At 44.9% G+C, this 22,522-nt stretch overlaps 1 protein-coding gene across 1 annotated transcript in view; it reads right to left on the reverse strand.

Annotated features, from left to right (window-relative positions):
• Window positions 1-20,906, reverse strand: part of TMEM178B (transmembrane protein 178B) — a 301,611-nt gene extending 280,705 nt beyond the window's left edge. Inside the window, exon 1 of the mRNA XM_063135067.1 lies at window positions 19,737-20,906. Coding sequence (XP_062991137.1) covers window positions 19,737-20,118 — 382 coding nt within the window. The 5' untranslated portion in view covers window positions 20,119-20,906. The remainder of the gene's footprint in view (window positions 1-19,736) is intronic.
• Between the last annotated feature and the right edge of the window lie 1,616 nt (window positions 20,907-22,522).

Consider the following 22,522-nt stretch of genomic DNA (forward strand, 5'->3'; position numbering starts at 1 on the left):
AGGCTGCCTGCTGCCCAGTGATGCAGCTAGGGTTGGACCTTGGGGTCAAAGTCAAGACTGTCTTCTTTATTGATACATTGTAAGCCGCTCCGAGAGCCTTTTGGCTGAGGTGCGGGATAAAAATACTCTAAATAAATAAATAAAAATAAATAAAGGGTCCTGCAGTCCAGCCCCCTGCTTCCCCAATGAGCACCCAGAGAGTGGCAGGTGATGAGAGCATAAGGGCTACATGAGCAAACTCCATTTTATTCCTCCGGTCAAGATGGTGCTATGTGTTCGGTGAGTTTAAAATTCAAAACTACACACAGTTTTTGTTTTTTGTTTCTTCATTAGGATTGGCAAACAGTTCTGCATTTGTCATTCTAACATTAAAGAATATAGAAGCAGTTATAAAACATGCAATGGTTGAGGGGGGAAGAAAAACATTAGTTATGGGCTTCACAACTGAGGTAATACACATGCCCCTGCCCCATATTACATCTGGAGTCTAAAATTACCTAGATACATCACTGCTGCTGCCCTCTGTGACACAGGGTGGTCTGAGAGTCAGTTTATACAGGACACTAATATGGTGCAGTGGTTAGAGTTAGGGCTGGCCCCACCATGAGATAGAGTGAGGTGGTCACCTCAGGCGGCAGATCCTGAGAGGAGGTAGAGAAGGTTTGGAAGAGAGAGTTGTGTGTGTCACGTGGCCTTTCCTGCACCCCCTAAGCTACCCTGCTGCCTTCTGGTGCAGAGGAGGATGGTGTCCCATCGCCATTGTCAAAGAAGGATTCAATTACCTGTCCAGTCAGCTTTTGTACATGGAAGGGTAAGGGACGCCATCTTGTCCTTCGCTTGAAGCAGCAAAATGACTTGGGGCGGCCTACTGGACTAGGACTTGCAGGAGGGGCCCAGGTTCAATCCTCACACAGCCATAAAGCTCACTGGGTGACCACGGGCCAGTCACTGTTTCTCAGCCTAACCTACCTCGCAGGATTGTTGTGAGGATACACCACCATGAGGTCCTTGGAGAAAGGGTGGGATGTAAATGTAACTTTAAAAATTACTGAAAAAATATAGATTTATTTACAACATTTACACACCACTCCACAGCTAAACAGATTCCTCCTGGTCTCTTAATTTAAAAAGAAAAAAAGAAAAAGGGGGTCAAAGTATGGATTACAGCGGCCAGTTGGAACATTTGCTTTCCATTTCTGTCCAAAGCAAAACTGACAAATGAAGCACTCAAGAAATCATGCCCCTCAAGATAGCTAACTGCTGTGAAACGGCCATCTCGGGTGAAAGAGATGAGCTCTTGCAGCTACACAAACATCAGCAAAGGGAAAAGGTCATGCAAGCTGAACACCAGCAATCAAGAGCGTCAAGCAGACACTTGGCTGAAGGGTATTATCTCCTAAGGCACTTTGAAACCAGGCTGGCAAAAAGAAAGAAAATGAAAAAAATGTGACAGGTACAAGTCAGCTCCCATATGTCTCCTATGAAAACCACGAGAAAATGTATCCACGTTCCACACATCATTTCTCCGAAATGTCAAAGGAGTCACCCTGGCAGCAACAAAGGCCATTAGAAACAGAAGGATGGCATTTGGCATCAGCCCTGGAAAATCAACACTTTTGCCCAAGAGACACGTTTTCTGCTATTCGCTGCCCATCTTCGATGGGTAAGGCGGTGGTTTTGACAACGAACTCACGTGTTACTGGCACATTCTAACGCAAGCAAGTGTTCTGGGATGCCTGTAAGAGCAGGAGGGTTGGGGAAAACTATATGCACTACCCAATGCAGTGTTTCCCAAACAGGGTGTCAGGATCAAGGCCATGACATGCAGAGAGGTGGAATTTAACCCATTCGCCCTACGCCACAGCCCCAGTGAAAATCTCCCCCCACCAAAGATACTGTTTGCCTTGGGAGATAACTGCCATTGGCAGGAATGGCAGCTTTCCTCCCAGGGGAAATGGCACCTTAATGGTGATGGTGAATTTATTACATTTCTATACCGCCCAATTGCTGGAGCTTTTTGCACTGCAATGCAAGGGGAAAGAGTTCTCACACCTTTCCTGTTCTGATTGGGTTTCCCTCCCCTGGGAATACACATTAGGGGATGGGCAACCTCTGGCCCATAGATCTAACCCGGCCCACAGGACTGTTGGAGCAGAGTTGCTTTATACAGAGAAAGCGTGGCAACACAGCATTTACTACTGGAGGCAATAAACAAAGGCTAGATCCAGTTTAAAAGAAGTTCAAATCAACTTACTTTATTAGTGTTTTTCATACACATCATCAAGATAAGGCTATTGAACGCTACGTAACCACAAGGACTTCCTGACACTGGATGTATGAGCATAAGTGAGGAAGGCATGAGATATGGTTATAGACCGCATGGTGCTTGTTTTTGCAGAGGAAGGGGAGGGAGCAGAAAATAAGAAGTGATCAAGCCACATACACTCTCTACCGCCCCCTAGTGTATGGAAGCATACAGAACTCACCACTTGCTAGTTCACCTCAAGGTAGATTCTCACAGACATTTACTATGTGATGACTTCTTGCAAACTTGATATGCAGAAGCTCTAACCTCACGTAGACATCAGGAGACTCGGCAATACTTAGTTCACCACCAAAAATTAATCCCCAGGATTGTTAATATAAAAACTGTCTGGTTTTTTCTCTGCTTCTCTTTCCTATCTACCAAGGAGTTTGTGTGTCTCACCAAAGGATAGAAACAGATGTGGGTAACAGCTGGATTTTATATTTTCAAAAATGAGGGATCTTGCCCAGGCTTGCCCAACCTAGCACCCTCCAGATGTGGAACTGGAGCTCCCATTGTAGCGGAATATGCGTTATAGTGAGTGAAATGGATAAGAATGTGTTGGATTTTGTAGATGTGATTAGCTTTGTGTGTATTGTGAGCTAACTGTGAGTACTGGAAAGTATTCTTGGAAATAGGGCAAAGAAGGTTGCCACACTTGGGTTGGTTAAGTATTAGAAGAAGAAAGCTGCTTGGTTTAGGAGGGATACCTTCATTAAGGTGCTTCTGGTGTCAATGGTAAACCTGGTTGCATTGGGAGGCAGCCCTATTAGGGTTAGATGGTAGCATTAGGAGAACTGGTATGATCAGGTCCACTTACAATGAGGTCATCAACATAGAGGTGATGAAAGGCAAGAGTCTGATCTATTTGAGAGAGAGAGATCCTGGGAGAATGAGAAACCCACCCACTATGCTTATGCTAGCTCTGTCCACCATGCCTCCCATTTACATCAATATGAAATGTTGGTTATAATTGTTGGAATGAGAGGTTTTACTATGGGCCGGTTCAGACAACACACTAAGCCATGGTTAGGCCGCTAACCCTTTTGCAGCAAGTTGTTAGTGAGCATGTGGTTAGGAATGGTTCACACATCATGCTCAGCCATAATGTTTAGGTCAAAACACTTAACCATCATGATTGAGTGTATTGTCTGAACAGGGCTGCTGTTAACAATATGATTGCTATTATTTCAATTATACTTTTAGTGAGTATAACTTCTGTGTATTCAGAAATGGTTGTGGTCTGCCTTGTCATAATAAAAACATATTGTTCTCTTAGACAGTTTGAGCAATAAACATATATTCCTTAACAGTTTACGGTGACTACATGAAAAAGAGGACAGGGCTCCTGTATCTTTAACAGTTGTACAGAAAAGGGAATTTCAGCAGGTGTCATTTGTATGCATGCAGCACCTGGTGAAATACCCTCTTCATCACAACAGTTAAAGCTGCAGGAGCTATACTAGAGTGACCAGATTTAAAAGAGGGCAGGGCACCTGCAGCTTTTGCTGTTGTGATGAAGAGGAAATTTCACCAGGTTCCCCATATATACAAATGACATCTGCTGAAATTCCCTTTTCTATGCAACTGTTAAAGATACAGGAGCCCTAACCTCCTTCTCATATGGTCACCCTACTTAACACCTAGTTTTTATTGTCTGGCTTAGGAAAAGCTTCAGGGACCACTACTTATACATTAATTCTTGAAGCCCAGAACACTTATTGAAGATTTGTAAATCTATCACTGGCTGAGGTCTGTCCTTCAAGCTGCTGCACTCTCTCTCGGTTAGGTGAATCTCAGAAGCACCTGTTCAAGTAAGAGAAACAAGCCAGTCTCATAGAGCAGGATTAAGTTACTCGTCTCTCCATCATCGACACACATCTGGAAGGCGCCCAGTTGGGGAGAGCTTACTTGCTATGCTGTGACATTTTGGTTGGCCTAATAAAAGTCATTGACCTCATATGGATTTTGACAGGCCTTAAAGGCTAGGCTGTTTTAAATGGCCAACGCAGAGTAAATATTTGAGTATATCTATTTTTCCTGACAACCTAGTTCTGCTTGAATCCCACCACCTGGCAAGACCAGCGGCCAACGCTTGTTGCCTGACATAAGTACACTGACATCGTCTGACAGCCATTATATCCCCCTCCCTCAACAAGCATTGACTTTTGCAACTGCCGTATCTCTATTAAGATGTCACATAACATTTCAAATGCTGAGAGGAAAGGGTCAGTCACAGTGCAGCAACTGTATGAGAGAAGCAGAAGCTTGATTAGGATGGTAGAAACACCTCACAGTCCTCCTAAGGGAGGCTTTGAGGAAGGGCAGGCACAGCTAGGAGAAGGAGAGCAAAATGGGAAGGAGGCCTAAGAAAAAAAAGGCCCGAGGAAGTGGAGGACTAGCAATCCAAAAGACAACTGCTCTCAATTTTTATTCATTCTCTAGACCAGGAGGACAGAATCTCAGGTCCAGAGTGAAATTTAGCCCTCCAGGTGGCCCAATCCAGCCATGTGAGGGTCCCTAGAAGGCCATGCTTCCTTTCTTTGACCTTACCCTCCTGGGGGTTTCTTGGCTTTTGTGCAATTTTGGGTTCTGTACCAACCTCCCCACCACCACAAAACCACTGACATAATTCAGCTTAAAGTTCTTACTGCCAGTAATGAAGCCTTAGAAGAGGTATTTCAACCATTTAGAATGGGGAAAGCTGCAAAAAACTCAGGAAATCGCCATAGGTTGGCCATAGGAAGAAAGAGCATGGGGCCAGGGGAAGCGGGTAAGGCCATCTTGACCACCCTAGAGGGCTAGATTGTGACCTCAAGAGGGCCAATTTTGCCCCCCTGAGCCAGAGGTTCCCCACCCCTGCATTATAGTATAGAACTACAGCTATCCAGGATTGGCCAACTGATTGGCTATACGTCTGGAATCAACACAGGTACCAGATAGACACACTAGGTCGGGGTTGAGGAACCTGTGCCCCTCCAGATGTTGCTGGATTACAACTCCCATCATCACTGGCCATACTGGCTGGGGCTGATGTGGTGGGAGTGCAGCATCTGGAGGCCCACAGTTTCCACAGCCCTGTACTATGTCAAACTTAGAACTGTAGGATCCCAACACAATTTTTGACTACACTAGCACTCAAGCCCTCAGGAATGGAAACACAGTATTCACTACTGTATGTTTCCCTATCTTTCCCTAATATAGTTTTTCGTTCTAGCAACTACAATGCTGTGCATATCTCTCTGTCCTTGCTAGAACGAAAAACTATATTATTATAGATATCCAAATTTTCAATTATATCTGTATGGGAATTGTTCTTTTTCTTTTCTTTTATATTAAATAATGGCTTTGTAATCAATTTGTTTTAGCTCCTGAGGAAGGATTCTTCTGAATCCGAAACATCGAGCTTTTTCACATCATTACAAAAATAAAACGTTCACTGTTTATTTACACACAGCACCAGAGCTCGTCTCTCTTTCTTCCACCTCCTTACTGGTGCCAATTCCCTTCACCCATCAGTGCCTTGTTGGTAAGGCCTGGGGGCAATAAAAAGCCCAAAATGGTTTGGAAGCACTGGAGCAACGTGATGAACATTTGGCCTATGGTGTGCCTCATATTTTTCTTCCAAGCTTCATAAGAATATAAGAAGTGCCATACTGGATCAGATCAGGTGTCATGTCTAGCCCTGCTCTCCCTGGGTTGGAAGAAGGTTCTTATGAAGCTGGAAACAAAACCCTATGAAGAGAGACCAAAACAACTGGGCATGTTTAGCCTGGAGAAGAGAAGATTGAGGGGAAACATGTTAGCATTCTTCAAATACTAAAAAGATTGTCACACAGAGGAGGGCCAGGATCTCTTCTCCATCATCCCAGAGTGCAGGACACAGAATAATGGGCTCAAGTTACAGGAAGTAAACTTCCTGACTGTTAGAGCAGTACAACAATGGAACCAGTTACCTAGGGAGGTTGTGGGCGCTCCAACACTAGAGGCATTCAAGAGGCAGCTGGACAAGCATCTGTCAGGGATGCTTTAGGGTGGATTCCTGCATTGAGCAGGGGGTTGGACTCGATGGCCTTTTAGGCCCCTTCCAACTCTACTATTCTATGATTCTATGATTCTAAAGTGTTTCAGGTGATCAATCAGAATCAGAATTCGCAGTAGAGGAGTCTGTGCCAGACACAGGCCAGCCTGTACCAGTGGGGGAGAAAGCTCTCATGGCCTCTTCACCAGCTGGTGGTGAACCCTCTCCAGAGCTTATCTCATCAAGGGTAAATAATACACAGTCAGTGGGAAGCCAACATTCTTCCGTAGGAGAGAGCATGGACAGGTTAGCCAATCTTAGAGTACCCTGCGAACTAAAATGGGTAAAGCGAAATAAAGGTGAGAGAGTCTGCCCAGCTCGCATCAGAAGCTGCTTCAGAACTAGTCTCTCTGAAGTTAACACGTCTTGGGAAAAGGCTTCCATTCTTCTTGAAAGGACAATTGTCTCGCTTAGTTTGCACAGTTTTGCCTAGGAGAAAGTTCCAAGAGATTAGACTCTCTTCAGGTGGGAAGAGATGTTTATTGCTTAAATAAAGCTTTGTGGATTACTTAGCAAGCCTCGTTATTGTCTCCCGAGAAGGCAGGAGGTTTTGAGAAACATGACACCAAGAGTCCATCTAGTCCAGCACTCTGTTCACACAGTGGACAACCAGCCAGGGGCCAAGAAAGCAGGACACGGTGCAACAGCACCCTCCCGCCCATGTTCCCCAGAAACTGGTGCATATAGGCTTACTGCCTCGGATACAGGAGGTACCACACAACCATCAGGGCTAGTAGCCATTGATAGCCTTCTCCTCCAGGAATTTAGCCAACCCCCTTTTAAAGCCATCCAAATTGGTGGCCATCACTACATCTTGTGGTAGTGAGTTCCATAATTTAATATATGCTTTGTGAAGAAGTACTTCCTTTTATTTGTCCTGAATCTCCCCATTTGCATTGTTTCAAAGGTCCTGATTCTCATCGCCTTCTTCAGCCACTTCCATATGTCTGTCTTGGAACCTGCCTTACTGAAACTCAGCCATATTTATAATACAGACAATCCATGCCTTTGGATAGCAACTAAGCTTTCAGTTCTGCTTTTGGGATGCTATTTTGGGCAAGAAACAGTTTTACCTAGTGACCATTTGTTTTCTTGGTTAAATATGAACCCTGTGCTAAGAACAATGACACTAGTGGGAGTTCTCTGTTTCCTCCTATACAAGTTGTTATATGACTGTCATTGCCATGGTATTTTCCTATCATGCGTTAAGTGATGGTTCTAACATCTGTCACATGTTGTTCATTCACTCTCTCGTATTTTCCCAAAGGTAAAACTGAGTGCAATGCAATGTTCTGTTGGTTTGGAGGAGATTTGTTTGTGTGTGTTTCTTTTTAGGAGAATGAAATGCTTTCATTGTCCAAAGACAAGGTCAGCAAAGGGTGCCTTCTACTTTGAAAGAGAGAGAAAAAATCATGTTGTTTATACATAGAAAATGCGATCACAGATATCCCACATAATGTGGACATAAAGAGATGCCCTTACATGCAGGTCTTTGGTCTACCTAGCTCAGTATTGTCTACCCCAACAGGATCTCTCCAAGGCTTCAGGAAGAGCTCATTACATGCCCCAATTGGAGATGCCAGAGATTGAAATTGGGACTTTCTGTATGCAAAGCATGAGCTCTTCCACTGAGCAACAGCCCTTCCTGTGATGTGATTGTTCTCACTGTCTTAGGGAATACATTCCAAACTTCTACAGGAAGGCCCTAAGGACCAGCTCTTCCTGTGACCAAAGTATGTCATATTGCTGTCCTGGGATTTTGAGGGCTTGAGCAATGAAGATACTGCCACCCTTCAGCCACTTTTGTGTCATTGCAGCCTGAGGCTGCAGAAACTTTCGAAGACCTCAGTCAATGAGGAAGTGAGGCTATCCAGCCTAAATGAAGCCAGCGCCATACTTAAAGCTCATTTACAATCTGCTGCTTGTTGGAGCAGTTACAGACAAGCTTATCCAGCTTCCAGACCCAGCATCACTCAGAGCTCTCCATGATGCTGTTGCTGGTCTATTTTTGTTCCTATCTCTCTGGGAAACCTGTTTCCTGCTTTGCTGGAACCACTGACCTGACTTCCCGAAAACCCTAGTTTTGGGAAAAACTGGGGTTTTCCCTCATAGGCACTCCATGCACAGGCACGCTGAAACAGAACATGTGCTCCTTTGGGGCTCAGTGTTGAGGCTCAAGACAAGTGTTTCCTCAGTCTAAACCACTGACCATTTATCCTCTTCATCTGCATCCAGGTTGCTGTTAGAAGTCAGGACATGACAGGAATCATGGCAGAAACTGGTCTTTGGTAACACTCTGTAGGCCAGTGCACAGGACTATTTTTCTTGTGGAAGATACCTACTTGCTTGTGCCTATCCTGGTTCTTCACTGGTCCTTTTAAATAGTTTCCCAACAAGCAAATTCCCAGTTGTATTGCCACTCTAATAACCATTACAAAACACACAATCATAATTATCACAGAAAATACAATTCCCTTTACTTTTATAAAAATGTAATCCCTACATAGCACATCACGCCAAATTAAATGCATATCTGTTGATATCTAAATTATATCTCTTCTACATTTCTGCCAGTTTCCTTTTCCCCCCTTCCTCTTAACTGAATGTACTCAATCATCTTTGACATTTCAGCAATATACCATACTTTAGACAATCATATTTATACAGCTGGAATCTCACTATTCTCCATTTTGTGACAATAGGTATCCATGCAGCTGTCAACAAATCCCAAACCAGCTTCCCAAGCACATTGGCCACATCCTCATATAATCCCTTATAACCAGGCTAAATGGTGCTCTGGACACCTCAACAGGAACTGCATCAATGATGGTGTCACGGCCAGAGCAAATGTGAGTGATTTTATCATCACAGTGTCTTGCAAACTTCTCACAGCATACCTTTGAGGACTCTAATATATCTTTTCCAGGGTCTACATGTAATAGCCCCTTCTTCACCCAGAAAAGCTCTTGGGAATCAACTCATGTGAATGTGGAGGAAGACATCACTATTTTCTGTCTCCTAAAATTACTTGGGAGCAAGTGTCTTGCTATCATGCCTTTGCTGTTCTGTACTTCCAACTATCTAAAATCAAAGAATTCTGTAAAAGTATTGTATTTCACCTGGTTTACAGAGATTAGATGTTGTTAGATTTCCCCCCCCCTTTTTTTTTGTTTCTATGCTTAAATTATATTTCCACAAAGCAAAAGATAACCTGATTGCTGTGGATCTATTGAAAGAAAAATTGCAGATATATTCTTTATATGATGAGGAGGAGGAGGAGGAGGAGGATCTGTTGAAAGAAAAATTGCAGATATATTCTTTATATTATTATTATTATTATGCTGTGGATCTGTTGAAAGAAAAATTGCAGATATATTTATTATTATTATTATTATTATTATTATTATCGTGGATCTATTAAAAAATTGCAGATATATTCTTTAATTATTATTACTTATTATTATAGATGTATTGAAAGAAAAATTGCAGATATATTCTTTAATTATTATTAATTATTTTTATGCTGTGGATCTACTGAAAGAAAAATTACAGATACATTCTTTATTTATTAATTATTATTGTGGATCTATTGAAAGAAAATTGCAGATATATTCTTTAATTATTATTATTATGCTGTGGGTCTACTGAAAGAAAAATTGCAGATATATTCTTTAATTATTATTATTATGCTGTGGGTCTACTGAAAGAAAAATTCAGATATATTCTTTAATTATTATTATAGAAGGTAGCAATGGTCAGGCTAGAACTTTTTCCAATGGCAGCCTTCCAAAAGCAAAATAAAAAAACCTTCTTGGTGGTGTTTCTCTAGGGCCTAGAGGTCTAGGCAGAGAGGTCTCACACTATTACACTTCCGCAAGTGGTTTATTTCACCTTCATTATGCAATTATTGGCTTCTTTGGACAGTTGTTTCCTTTCCTATTCATTACTGTAGGTGGTAATTGAAGTTGCTGGCAGGGGGTGTACGTGTGTTGGGATTGCAGGGGGAGGGGAATGTGTGGGTGATTATATGTGAACTAGCCAAGAGGTCTCTGTCACATCCACTTGCAATGCCCACAGCTTGAAGAGTTTTCTGCCCTCCCGCTCCACCCCCCAACAAAGCTTGCCAAGAATAGTGGAGGAAACGTATGTGAGCAGAGCTAGCCTGGGTGGCCATATGAAAAGAAAGCCATGCTGAAGTCTGCTAGGGATAGGTTGACCATATGGAAAGGAGGACAGGGGGCTCCTGTATCTTTAACAGTTCTATAGAAAAGGGAATTTCAGCGGGTGTCATTTGTACGCATGCAGCACTTGGTGAAATTCCCTCTCCATCGCAACAGTTAAATCTGCAGGAGCTCTGCCCTTTTTTGTATCCAATCACTCGAGCTATACTAGAGTGACCAGACAAAGCTGCAGAAGCCCTGCCCTCTTTAACTGTTGTGATGAAGAGGGAATTTCACCAGGTGCTGCATGCATACAAATGGCCCCTGCTGAAATTCAGTTTTCTATACAACTGTTAAAGGCACAGGAGCCCTGTCCTCCTTTACATATGGTCACCCTATCTAGGGGCACAGAGTTCCACACATGGGGTGCTGCCCCTAGAAGGCCCATGTATGTGTTGCCAACCTGCTGTGCCTCTTATAGCAACAGCACATGCAAGACCGGCACAGCAGCTAATCTAAAGGACAGGCTGGTTCACATTAGAGGATACAGTCCTTCAAGAAAATGGGTCCCCAAGTTGTTTAAGGCTTTAAAGGAACTACCATGCACCTTGAATTGCACTCCGAAATAAATGGCAACCAGTGAACCTGATACAATAAGAGGGTCACATAATCCCAGCATTTTGTCTCCCATCAAAATTCTAGCAGCAGCATTCTGCTGAATTTTTGGAGTTGTTTTCAGGGACACACCCATGCAGAGGGCATTACAGCAGACAATGTAGGACCAGGGCCAGGCCTATTGGTACCAGGATAAGATGTGTCCCAACCAAAGTTGACCAAAAGCACTCCTGGCCACAGCTGATGTCTGTGCATCTAATACCAAGGTTAGGTCCAGGAGAACTCCCAAGCTATGAACCTGATATTTAAAGAGGACTGCAACTCAAGCCAGAATAGTCTGGCATCCTATCCCTGGATCTATTGATTCTCTTACTTCAAAATGTGGTAAGCTAGGCCTTCTAAGTTTCTGGGCCCTCCTATTCCTTCTGCTGAGTGGGTCCCTGAACATCTGCCCTAAAGTCCTCCTCTCCTGGTAAACGATATGATATCCCATCCTTGATAAGTAGGGCAAGTCTGTCCTGTTATCTCTCCATACCGTTATAAAAGTCTACCATAAAAGTCACAACCATTGAGATGTCATCTTGGATTTACAATGAGGAGACCTAATGGTCACTGGCTGACCTTCAGGTCCTGTGTTCTCAGCACTGGGCATCCTCAGGCAACTGCTGGGGCTCTAGCACCCCAGCAGAACCCACTGACGGATGACCTGAGCCAGGCAGCTAAGAGCCACCGTTTTTAAATTCCCACAATGCCTAAAGCAATACAACATCAGTGTCCTGCTCTAGACTGAGTCCTGGCTCTACAAGCACAAACAGAGAGCGAGGCAATGTAATAGTTTGGCAAGCAGGTGGTTAAGCAGACAAGGTTCAGTCCAGTTAGGGTTAGGCTAAGGGAGGAGCGGTCAAAAAACCAAACAGCAGTCAGAACACAGTTAGTTAGTTAACGAGGATCAGGCAACAGCAGGAGTGGTGAAGGTAACAAACAAGTAAAGCACAGTAAATTCATCAGGTACATTACTTGGTACAGAAGCCAGGTCAGGAAAAGTCCAAGGGTCAGTAGCACAGAACATCCATCACAGGACAAGGCACAGGAAGCAAGGTAGCAGATACTGAAACTGGCAGATGCATTGTTTCCAACAGCTCTTAAGTTGTTATTATTGTAAACCACCTTGTAGGGGCCTCTGCCCTGAAAGATGGCCAAGAAGTGTTTTAAATAAATAAATTACCAATGAAAGCTACTAGAGCCCCACCCAGTACTCAGCTGCTTCTCATCAAAGGCTAGTTAGATGTCCTTCTCATGAGGAAGACCCAACTCATGAGTATTCCTTTTCTGTAGGCGAGCACTCCCTCACCTGGCAACCATCCTCTCATAGACTTTAAGGTGCCGGCATTCTAAGGGGCTAGACGGTGGCCTAGCATCTTCCTTTGCCTTTGAAGCTAAACTCTTGGCTTCTCTAGGAAGCAGATTCAAAGGCCTCACCTCTGAGGGCCCCAGATCATTTTAGCTAGTGTTATGGTCTTCTCAGGGGCCAGCTGCTACTGAGAGTTCTGGTTCCTCCTCTGAAGATGACTCCAGTGGTGGTATGACATCTGGGACAATGACAATCAGTCACTCTGGGGAATTTTAAATGTGGATAAAGGTTGCCTGCCACTGACTTCAAGCAAGCCCACAGCCAGGGTGAGAATTGCCGATGCAGTAAGCAGTGGAAGCTGGGGCTCCGAAGTCAGTGGAGTGGTGAACTCTAGCTCCTTTAGAGTCCAGACTGCTTCTGATTGAAATGCAGAGTGGATTCACAGCCCCACTCGCATCAGAGCCACCAGCCTCCACTGGCAGTAGGGGACTACAGAGCACATTTTGCCAAGGGCCCCCTAAAACCAAAAGCTACCTAATGAGGCTTGGGCCAATCACTATCCCACTGACTAACCTACTTCATATGGTTCTCATGAAGAAGAGGTAGAAGAATTTAGTCATTTGCTCCCAGGTTAATGACCCTGTACACAAACAATCAAATCCTATCCATGATTACCCAGATCCAAGTCCCACTTAAGCTGCAACTCTTTGCATTTTTACTTGGGAATAAATCCAACTGGGTCTTACATCTTGGTAGTCATACACAAGATTGGGTTGCACATGTCCTTGGGATGTATTTATTTATTTTATTTATATCCAGACTTTCCACTAAAAATAGTGCTCAGGGTGACTCCATGACTGTGTCTTGTTCATCCTGTTTTCTCTTTGCCCCATTCCAGCATGGACCCATTGGTTTAGACTCAGCTTGTCTCACATAAGAGGTAAGTGGTATATTATATAGTATACCAAAGCTGCAGCTCGTGGTACTCCAAATGCAAGTATTGAGAGATGGCTTTGAAATTCACACAATCAAACCAGCTCTGTCAAGTGTATATGTATGATCTGTAGCTGAAATCAGCCATAGAAAACTATGAGAATCTTCCTTTGTACTTTGTTTCCCCTGCAAAAGGAGCTTCATTTCCCTTCCCTCTGGGGAAAAGATCTATAAAGGTTCTCCTAAAGTATTTAATTGTAAAAGCGGTAGCTCCTTGGAATAATGAGTAACTGGAAATACAGCTGGTACTCAAGGACCTTTGTAATGGTATAACAACAGTGACTATGGGTGTTCCACTCATGTAGCATTTTTTTTTGTCTGAAATCAATATAGGGAATGCAATCTAGCAGCAGAGGAGAGCCAGCCTCAAATCAGGTGGACACTCTGTTTGCTATTTAACCTTTCCATTGGATTGAGAGAGATAGGAAGCTGACATGAAAACAACCCGCTATAGGGGCTTTCGTTCCTAGATGTGAGCCAATACATCTGATTGCCCACTGTAACCATGGGTGTGAACTACTTGCCATTGCAGCAGCTCAGTCAACCAAGCTGTTAATCAAATAGTTTGATTTAAATGGCAGAGTAAATGAATGTCCCTGATCTCTTCCTCCCAGCTCCCATTTGGTTTCCCTGGATATATCTACTCTCTGAATGTTTACTCTCTGCAAAAACGTCTTATCCAAGTGAGCTATTAGGGCTGTGGAGAAACAGTGATTTGACCCAAAATTCATTAAATTGGCCCCAAAATTTGAAAAGAAACTGTTTTGTGCAATGGTTTCTCCCTCAGTATTGTTTCTCTGAAAGATTTCAGTTATTCTTCAATGTGTTTACTTGGGCATCAATCCCATTGAACTCAATGGGGCTTCTTTCTTTAATTTTTATTGTGAATATCAACAAAACAGAACAGAAAATACATTGTGAAAATGAGAGAGAGAAACCCCATACATTATGTATATAAGATTATCGTCATTTTCCATCATATGTACCATTCATTAAAAAAAATAAAAAGTGGAGGACAGTTAGACAAAGGTTTCAAGAAAAGCAGACCAGATAACTGTATATTTATCCACTTGCAAGTTGTGTCTATATAACACCCATTCAAAAGTTGATAATGTTATTAGGTCATCAATCCATTGCATTATGAAAGGTGAGCATTTGTCCTTCCAATAAGTCTTTTAGCTGTCATAAGGGCTCTGAAGATCCATCTATGTTGACCATGTGTTAACTTCCAAGAAGCCGGTAGGTAATTTAGGAGGACATGCACATTGTTCCATATTATAGATTGTTTCAGTACAAAGTTCATCATTATAACCTCCTAATGGGGCTTCTTTCTGCTGCCAGCCAGTGTCAACAATACTGGGCTAAATGGTCTGATTCAGTAGGCCTGTTCAGACACCACACTAAGCCATGGTTAGAAATGGTTCACACGATACACTAAGTCATGGTTTACATAACACGCTAAGCTATAATGTTTATCTCAAAACACTTAACCACCATGGTTTAGCATGTTGTCTGAACAGGGCCACAATAAGGCAGCTTCCTGTGTTCCTATTTTTGTTTGGATTCCAGCTTCCTGCCTGTTCTGGCTCAGTTGCCCCTATATTTTATTGTTTATTTCATTAAACCATGTATATGTACTTTCCCATTATAATGCTCAAAGTGGCAAACAGCAACCGTCAACATAAGAAATACATAAGAGATAAATATAAGAGATAAAGATGAACAGGATAACGGGGGGTAGCTGAATAAAGCTCAAAAACGAGCGAGTTCAAACATCAACACATTCATAGGTCAAATGCATTCCAAGAAAGAAAAGGGTTTGTGAGCCAACAGAAGGACAGCCAGAAAGGGGCATTGTGGGCCTCCCCTGGAAAGCCTAGGTGTGGCTTATAAAACTAAATGTCATTGGGATGTTGTTGAATGTAAAGGAGAGCCTCTCCAATTGATGGAATGGGGAAGCTCATATGGGACAAAACAGTCCTTTAGAAAGCCCGGTCCTAGACCATTTAGGGTTTTAATGCAGGGATGTTGAAGCCTTTTCATCTTGAGGACAGAGAAGTTCTCAGGGGCTGCCTTCATGGGCAAAGGGGGAAGGATCAGAATACCCAAAATACCAGCATATTTTAGCTTAAAGCTCTTACTGCCAGTAGCTAAGCCTTAGGAGAAGCATTTCAACCTTTCAGAATTGTGAGGGAGGGAGGGAGGGAGGGAGAGAGAGAACATGATAGTCAATGGTGGGGTAATAATCTATTCAACAATTGTTTTCCTAGGGGGGTACTCCCCACACAATATGATAACAATCAACCGTGGTGTGGATTAGGATCAGTGTTGAGTTGATTATTTGTCGACACTAAGTTGACTCACTCATCCCCCGCCCTCTCTCCCCCCCCCCGGCAGTCCTCCCGCTAGTATCCCATCAGCCATTGCTGCCAAAAATCTATCCTGCCAGATGGACTAGAGTGGCAGCTGCCGCTTTGACCGCTCTTGCCTTGTGATTCTGTGGTTGATGAAATAACCAACAGCGGTCGAAGAAATAACCAATAGTATTCTCTGCACAACACGATAACCAATGGTGGTTCATTGTGTTGTCTGAACCCAGTCACTGAGAGATGTGCAAAAGCTGGGAATTTACCAAATTGTTGGTGGTTGGGGAAAAGGGGTGAGGTAAGGGGAATGGAGCAGGGACTTCTCAGGTACTCGGGAGGACCAGATCGGTCCTCCAAGGAGGGTGCATTTCACCCATGGGCCTGAGGTACTGAACCCCTGCTTTAAAGTTAATAACCAACACTTTGAATTGAGCCAAGAAACAAACCAGGGCCCTTTCTACACCTAAGGATTATCCCAGGAAAATGGAGGGATCGTCCCTGCCTGCTCCCGGGATCCGCTGTGTCATTTGGATGCAGAGGGATGCATTACAGCACGGATCGATAACGTGGTGCCCTCCAGATGTTTTGTGCTACAACTTCCATTAGCCCTAGCCTGCATGACCAATGGCCAGGAATTATGAGAGTTGCTATCCAAAACATCTGCAGGGCATTGGGGTGCCTATCCCTGCATCACAGTAATCCAAACTTGATGTAACTTAGGCAAGTGTCACCATGGACCCTTCTGTCTTCTTCCTAGCCAAGTGTAACTATTAGGTGACATTATTAAGCCTAGGAAATGTAATCCCAGTGCTATAAAGTAGTCCTTGGGCATGGGTGACCCAAATTCAGATGGCACTTCTACTGTTTATGTGTTTCATTTATATCCCACTCTTTCTCCAAGGAGCTCAGACATTTTATCTTTTACCCTCTGCGACAGGCTAAGAAAAGGGTAAGAAACTTTTCTGGTGTGAGGACATGTTTAGCAATTGGAGAAACTGCTCTGGGTGCCACCACAAAATGGCTGCCAGGGGAGGAGTGGCTAGTCACCAAGGACAAGTAACAAAAAGATTGAGTGCAAGGCAGGGCTGGGTCTGAGCTCCAATACACAAAACTGCTCCTTTCACCCACAATATCAAGCACCAACAGAAAACTCTTTCAGAGCATTCTTAGCTACTGGTAAAAAAAAAATGTGTTAATTTTTTTTAAAAAAATAATAATAAGTGGGAGGGGTAGGTAAACCTCCAGATGTTTTGGACTTCAACTCCCATAAGTCCCTAACAGCATGGCCAATGATCAAGAATGCTGGGAGTTGGAGACTAAAACATCTGGAAATCTTATTTCTGTCCACTCTTGGGGTTGGACATCTTGGTGGGTGCCAAGAGAAGGGTCTAAAGGTATGTCCATCTTGCTGACCCTGGGGCTAAGGGAATGACTTGCTCAAGGCCAGCTAGCAAACTCTGTAGCCAGACAGGGATTTGAACCTGGGTTCCCCACATTACAAGCCCACCAATCTAGCCACTGCATCATAATGAACTCACAGCCACGGGCTTGCCTTGGGCAGGTAGCTACCTCTCAACCTCAGTTCTCCAGATCTGTTCAAACTGAGTTATCCAGTTCTAACTCAGGGTGACAGCAAACAAAATAAAAGGAGTAAAACACTCAGAAAATTAGAAGTATGGGCTACATGATAAGCAGTCACCATGAGGGAGGAGAAGTTTGCTAAAACACCGGGGTGCAGCAGGGAAGTGTAGATTTACTTCATACATTTCCTATTCATTGTATTATTTTTTTATTAGTTCATTCTGTCTCCATGGTGGGGAGCCGTGGATCTCTCATCCTATGCTCATAACAACTATGTCCTTATTACTTCCATTTTGCCAGTGGGTAGTTGAGGCTGAGATTACTCCGTATGTTCATTCCTACGCTAAGTTGGGGCCATGATTTACACACTGAAATGCAAAGCTTTTGTCCATATTTAAACCAGAGCTGAAAAGCAAGGGTTAATTTTCACCGATGAGCAGCATGCATTCAAAGTCGCTCACTTATCCAGAGGAGAGGTCTATCCAAGACTCACTCCCATGATTCCTTTCAGTGTTATGCCAATACACCCACTGCTTGACCTGGAAGATTCCTTGGTGTCCCTCCCTGCCAAGCCCTGCCCAATCAGGGTGCCAGCTGGGATGACAGCTTTTGATTATGGACAGTTGCCCATTACAAAATGGGAGCAGAGCCAAGAATGCATTTCATGAAGTCACCGCACAGCCCCTGGCCCCAAACGCCTCACAGCCATTAAACCCAAGGCTGCATTTGAACTCATAACAATGGGGCGTCAGGCTTCTGGTCAGATTGCTCATTTGTTAAAGGGTGTTTTTATGTCACAGTGTTGACCTTTCTCATCCTTGTGCAAAACAAACAGAACCAACTTATATGTTTATGCAAATACACTTGGTATCTATGCAGAACAAAAACAGAAGCAATAAATAAAGGGGAAAATGAGCTTAAGGAAGGTGCAGTGCAGCTATTTAACATTTCCAAACCAGAAGCCCTGTAAAAGAGAGAAAAATCTACCTATTCTCTGTTTGCAAGAGAAAACCTCACAAGGTGATCCTTTTAATTTAGCATCTTAAGAACCATTTGAGGAGACACTGTTTTGTAGCACAAGGATATAATGATGTGGGCAAGAATCAGGCAGAAACACATTTTCTAAATATAAATGTTTTCCCCCCAATTATTGCTTAACTAAAGTCGATTTATGATATTCCTTTTTGTATTTTGTGATACAAATAGAAGGAATAATACAAATATATTGGCCACAATTGTTAGTCTAATGCTTTATGGAAAAAAGAGGAGACAATATATAATGCTTTTGACCAAGAGATGTGTCTTCTTGGGGATAAAATTATTCCATTTTAAAGCTTCCTTAATGCAGCAATTTAATATTATGTTTGCCAATTGAAATTCAAAGATCGGATTTTAAATAACCTGTAACTACTGAGCTTTCCTCACTGTTTCTCCCTTGCTTGCATTTCCCTTTGTTTGCTCTCTGATGTTAAAAGGAGCCTATTAGTTTAAATCAGAAGTAATCTAGCTTTCTGGTGAAAGATTAGCGTTGACCAAAAATTAGCTAGATTCCGTTTATCACGGTCTGATTCAAAAGGCTTAACTCTGTGCATTCTCTGCACTGTTTGTGCATTAAGGAAGTTCTCAATGCCAGAGTGATGCATGGCCTTAAAAAACACATCATCATCATCATCTATAAATTAGAAAATAGGCTTGATGAATTTACAAATCTCTTCCTGTATGGCCTATATGACTGTATTTAGAATACTGTCAACAATCATTCTTCCCATTTCTGGACTCTGTAGGAGAGAACTTCAACGGGAATGGGCCACAGCTCAGTGGTAGAGCACCTGCTTTGCATGCAGAAGGTCCCAGGTTCAATCCCTGGTGTCTCCAGGTAGGGCTGGAAGAACTCCTGCCTGAAACCCTGGAGAGCTGCTGCCAGCCAGTGTTGACAATGCTGGGCTTAAATGGACCAAGGGCTTGACTCAGTAGAAGGCAGCTTCCTAAGTTCCCATGTTCCTGACTATCTCTCTCCCACCTGTGATCATTAGGCCAATGGGTTCATCTGATGGCTGAGTTTGTGGACATTGCTGTCTTTCACAAGAAAGCCCTGCTCTGAGCAGAAGCTTGTCCTGTTTTAAGCTTCTTCGGGCTGCAATTCTAGATCCACTTCCCTGGGAGCAAGTATCATTGTGAACTCAATGTGACTTACCACCCAGGAGACAGGTCCAGGATTATGCTGTTCCTCTGCTACTCAAGCCAAGGTGGCCCAACCAGGCTAGTTCTGAAAAGAAGCCCTTACCTTTCGCAATTAGCTCCTCCAGGTCTTGGTCGAATCCCAGCCGATGGCATTTCCTCCACAGCCCCATGTTGGTGGAGTTGTACTGTCTGTTGCACTCATCGATGGGACTCAGGGCAAAGAGGTGCCTTCGATTTCTCGCCAAGAGGAGTCTCCCTTCCCAGCGGTCCAGCCTAGACCTGCTGGCCCGGAGGGGCAGGTTGTTGTTGGAATTGTAAATGAAGCCTGGGTCATTCCTCCGGGTGGTGAAGCTTTTGCACCTCTCCCTGTGCTTCCGGGCGTCTGTTTCATACCAGTGGTCCGAGCAGATCGCCACGGCCAGCATGCCCAGAGCGCACAACGCTAAAGAGAGACCAGCGTAGAGCAATAACCTTCCCGCAGCCATCACCCTTTCGCTTCACAGGAACACCATGGGCATCTTCACTTCAGAGGCAAAGCCCTTGGACCCGATGCCAAGATGAGCCCAGCTCCTGGGCAGCGTTCGCAGGGCACTGAGTGTCCTTCAGTGAACACCTAGAAGCAGGTGGAGGTTCATAACACACCCTGAGAGGGAAGCAGGAGGAAAAAGGAAGAGAAATCCTTCTGTCCCAGAAGGAAAGAATCCCGGGCACTCATTCACATCACCCGTGGACCAAGCGGGTGGTGAGGGGTGGGGCAAAATTGGCCAGGAATTTTGACGCTTCCCCTTCAATCAATATGGTGCCAGGCAAAGGCAAGGTTGCCTTGTGGTCAGTGGCCAAGAAAAGAAGAAGTGGTGCTCAGTGGCAGAGACACACATCCACCTTGAGTCTGGCCATCTGGATCAGTCCTCCGATGAGCTCTTCCACCGTTGCCCACTCAGAAATACCAAAGGAGTGGGGGGGGTTCCTGTCTCAACCAGGGGTCACACGCCTCCAAAAGCGCTTGGAAATCAAATCAATCCCCCTCCCCCAAAAAACGCCCCCCCGGAAGAAGCCGTGGGTGGTCTTGCTTCCAAATACCGGGAAGCTTGGGGGAAGGGATGTCCTTAATTCTTTTTCTTTTCTTTTTTTCAGATGATGATGATGATGATTTCGCAAGAATCCTGCTCCGTTACGGTTCGAAAAGAGGGGCGGAGAAAGTGAGAGAAGGCTGCCCCTTTTGAGGAATTCAATCCTGAGCTGATTTTAAAACTAAAATCCAGAATCAGAAGCCACCCACGGACTCCGAGTCGCCGCCGTGCCTAACCCTGGCGTCCACTCGCTCGGCTTCCTCGCCCCAGAAGTCCCGTCGCTTTGCAGCAATGCACTGACATCTTGGTTTTCCGATCCCCTCGGCTGCCGCCGCTCTGCCTGCCGGTCTCTCTCTGTCTCTCTCTCTGTCTCTGTGTGTCTTTAGCCCACTGATTCGGCGCCTTGGTTTGGCTCGTCGGCTGCCGTAATCAAGGCAACCCGAAGGACTCGGATCGCGGACGCCGGATTAAGCGCGGCGAGCTCTCATCGCATGCGAAGCCGCCGAAAGCCTCCAAGAAAAAGGAGAAGAACAAGAAGCAAGCGCACCACCACGGCAGTGGCGGCGGCAGCCTCGCTCTCGGCTTTCCCCGGGAAGAGCGTGCGGCAGACGGCTGGAGGGAGCGAGCGGGCAGCACCGCGGACAGCGCCAGCTTCCTTCCGCTAGACCCAGCCCCCGGATTTGGGGGTGGCGGTGTTGTGGCTTCTCGCCTCCTCCTCTTCCTCCTCCTCCTCCTCCTGCGATGGCAAAGCCGCCCTCCCGCGCGAACGTTCCCCCACCCCCCTTTTCCTTCTCTTTCAACACCAGGGTTTCCGTTCTCGGTGGAGCAAGATCCCCTCCTCCCCCCACCCCGCGCCTTTAACCTACAGATCTATAAGACGTGGTTATTGGTAAGGGTGTGGGTGTGTTTTCCTTCTTTCTTCTTCTCTCCCCTTCCAGGCTGCAAACCGAAGGCAACAGTCTGATGAAAACGAGGGTAAGTGGCGAGGGAGGAGGGAGGGTCGAGAAAGGCAGCCCGGCGATTCAAGTCAAGGCGCGGGGGGGGGAGGGGAAGAGCCCCCTCCTGGTCAAGAAGGGCTCAGGATCTGCACCGCTCGCCCTGCCACGCTGGGCCTGTTCTCCATCCGAGGATCTTCCTCGCCTTAGCGGTTCCCCACCCTCGACCACAGCCGTCTAGCACCTTCAGACATTTTGCTGGCTTGGACCTCACCGCCGCCACCACCACCACACACTTTTCTCCTCTAATGAAAATCACTCACCCCAATGGGAGCCGAGGGCGGAAGCAACGGAGGCGATGTATGGACAGAGAGAGAGAAGGAGGGTGTCCAGGAACATTTGCCCTGGATGTGTATGCAGGAGGGTGGCTGCTGTGTTGTTGTTTTAATTCCCCATCTTAATTACCCCAAACCAGAGCCTTCGCCTTCCACCTGGGAATCTTCAAACACGCCACCCCGCAGCCTCCGCTGAAGCCTGCCCGCCAGAGAATACAGAGCGCCAAGCCAAAAGCCAGTGATGTCACCCATGCAACGTGAGCCTCATTTCTTATTTCACGAGCCTCCTTAAAGATAAACTGCACTCCTTTCGTCAAGAGAAAAAGGCTTCCGTGTGTCCTTTCAGAAAAGGGAGCAGAATGCAAACCTAGATCTACAGATGCAGGGGTGGGGGCTTTCTGATTTAGGGGACCACTGTCCCCTCAAAACAGTACAAAATCTGCCTAAATATCTCAGTGGTTCTATGACACACAGGGGCACACACAGGCTGGCATCTAAAGATGTGACTCTGCTCAGGTGTCTGCAAAGCTCCGTTAAAATCATCTGATG

The sequence above is a fragment of the Elgaria multicarinata genome, chromosome 9, assembly GCF_023053635.1.
Source record: "Elgaria multicarinata webbii isolate HBS135686 ecotype San Diego chromosome 9, rElgMul1.1.pri, whole genome shotgun sequence".
Lineage (NCBI taxonomy): Eukaryota > Metazoa > Chordata > Lepidosauria > Squamata > Anguidae > Elgaria > Elgaria multicarinata.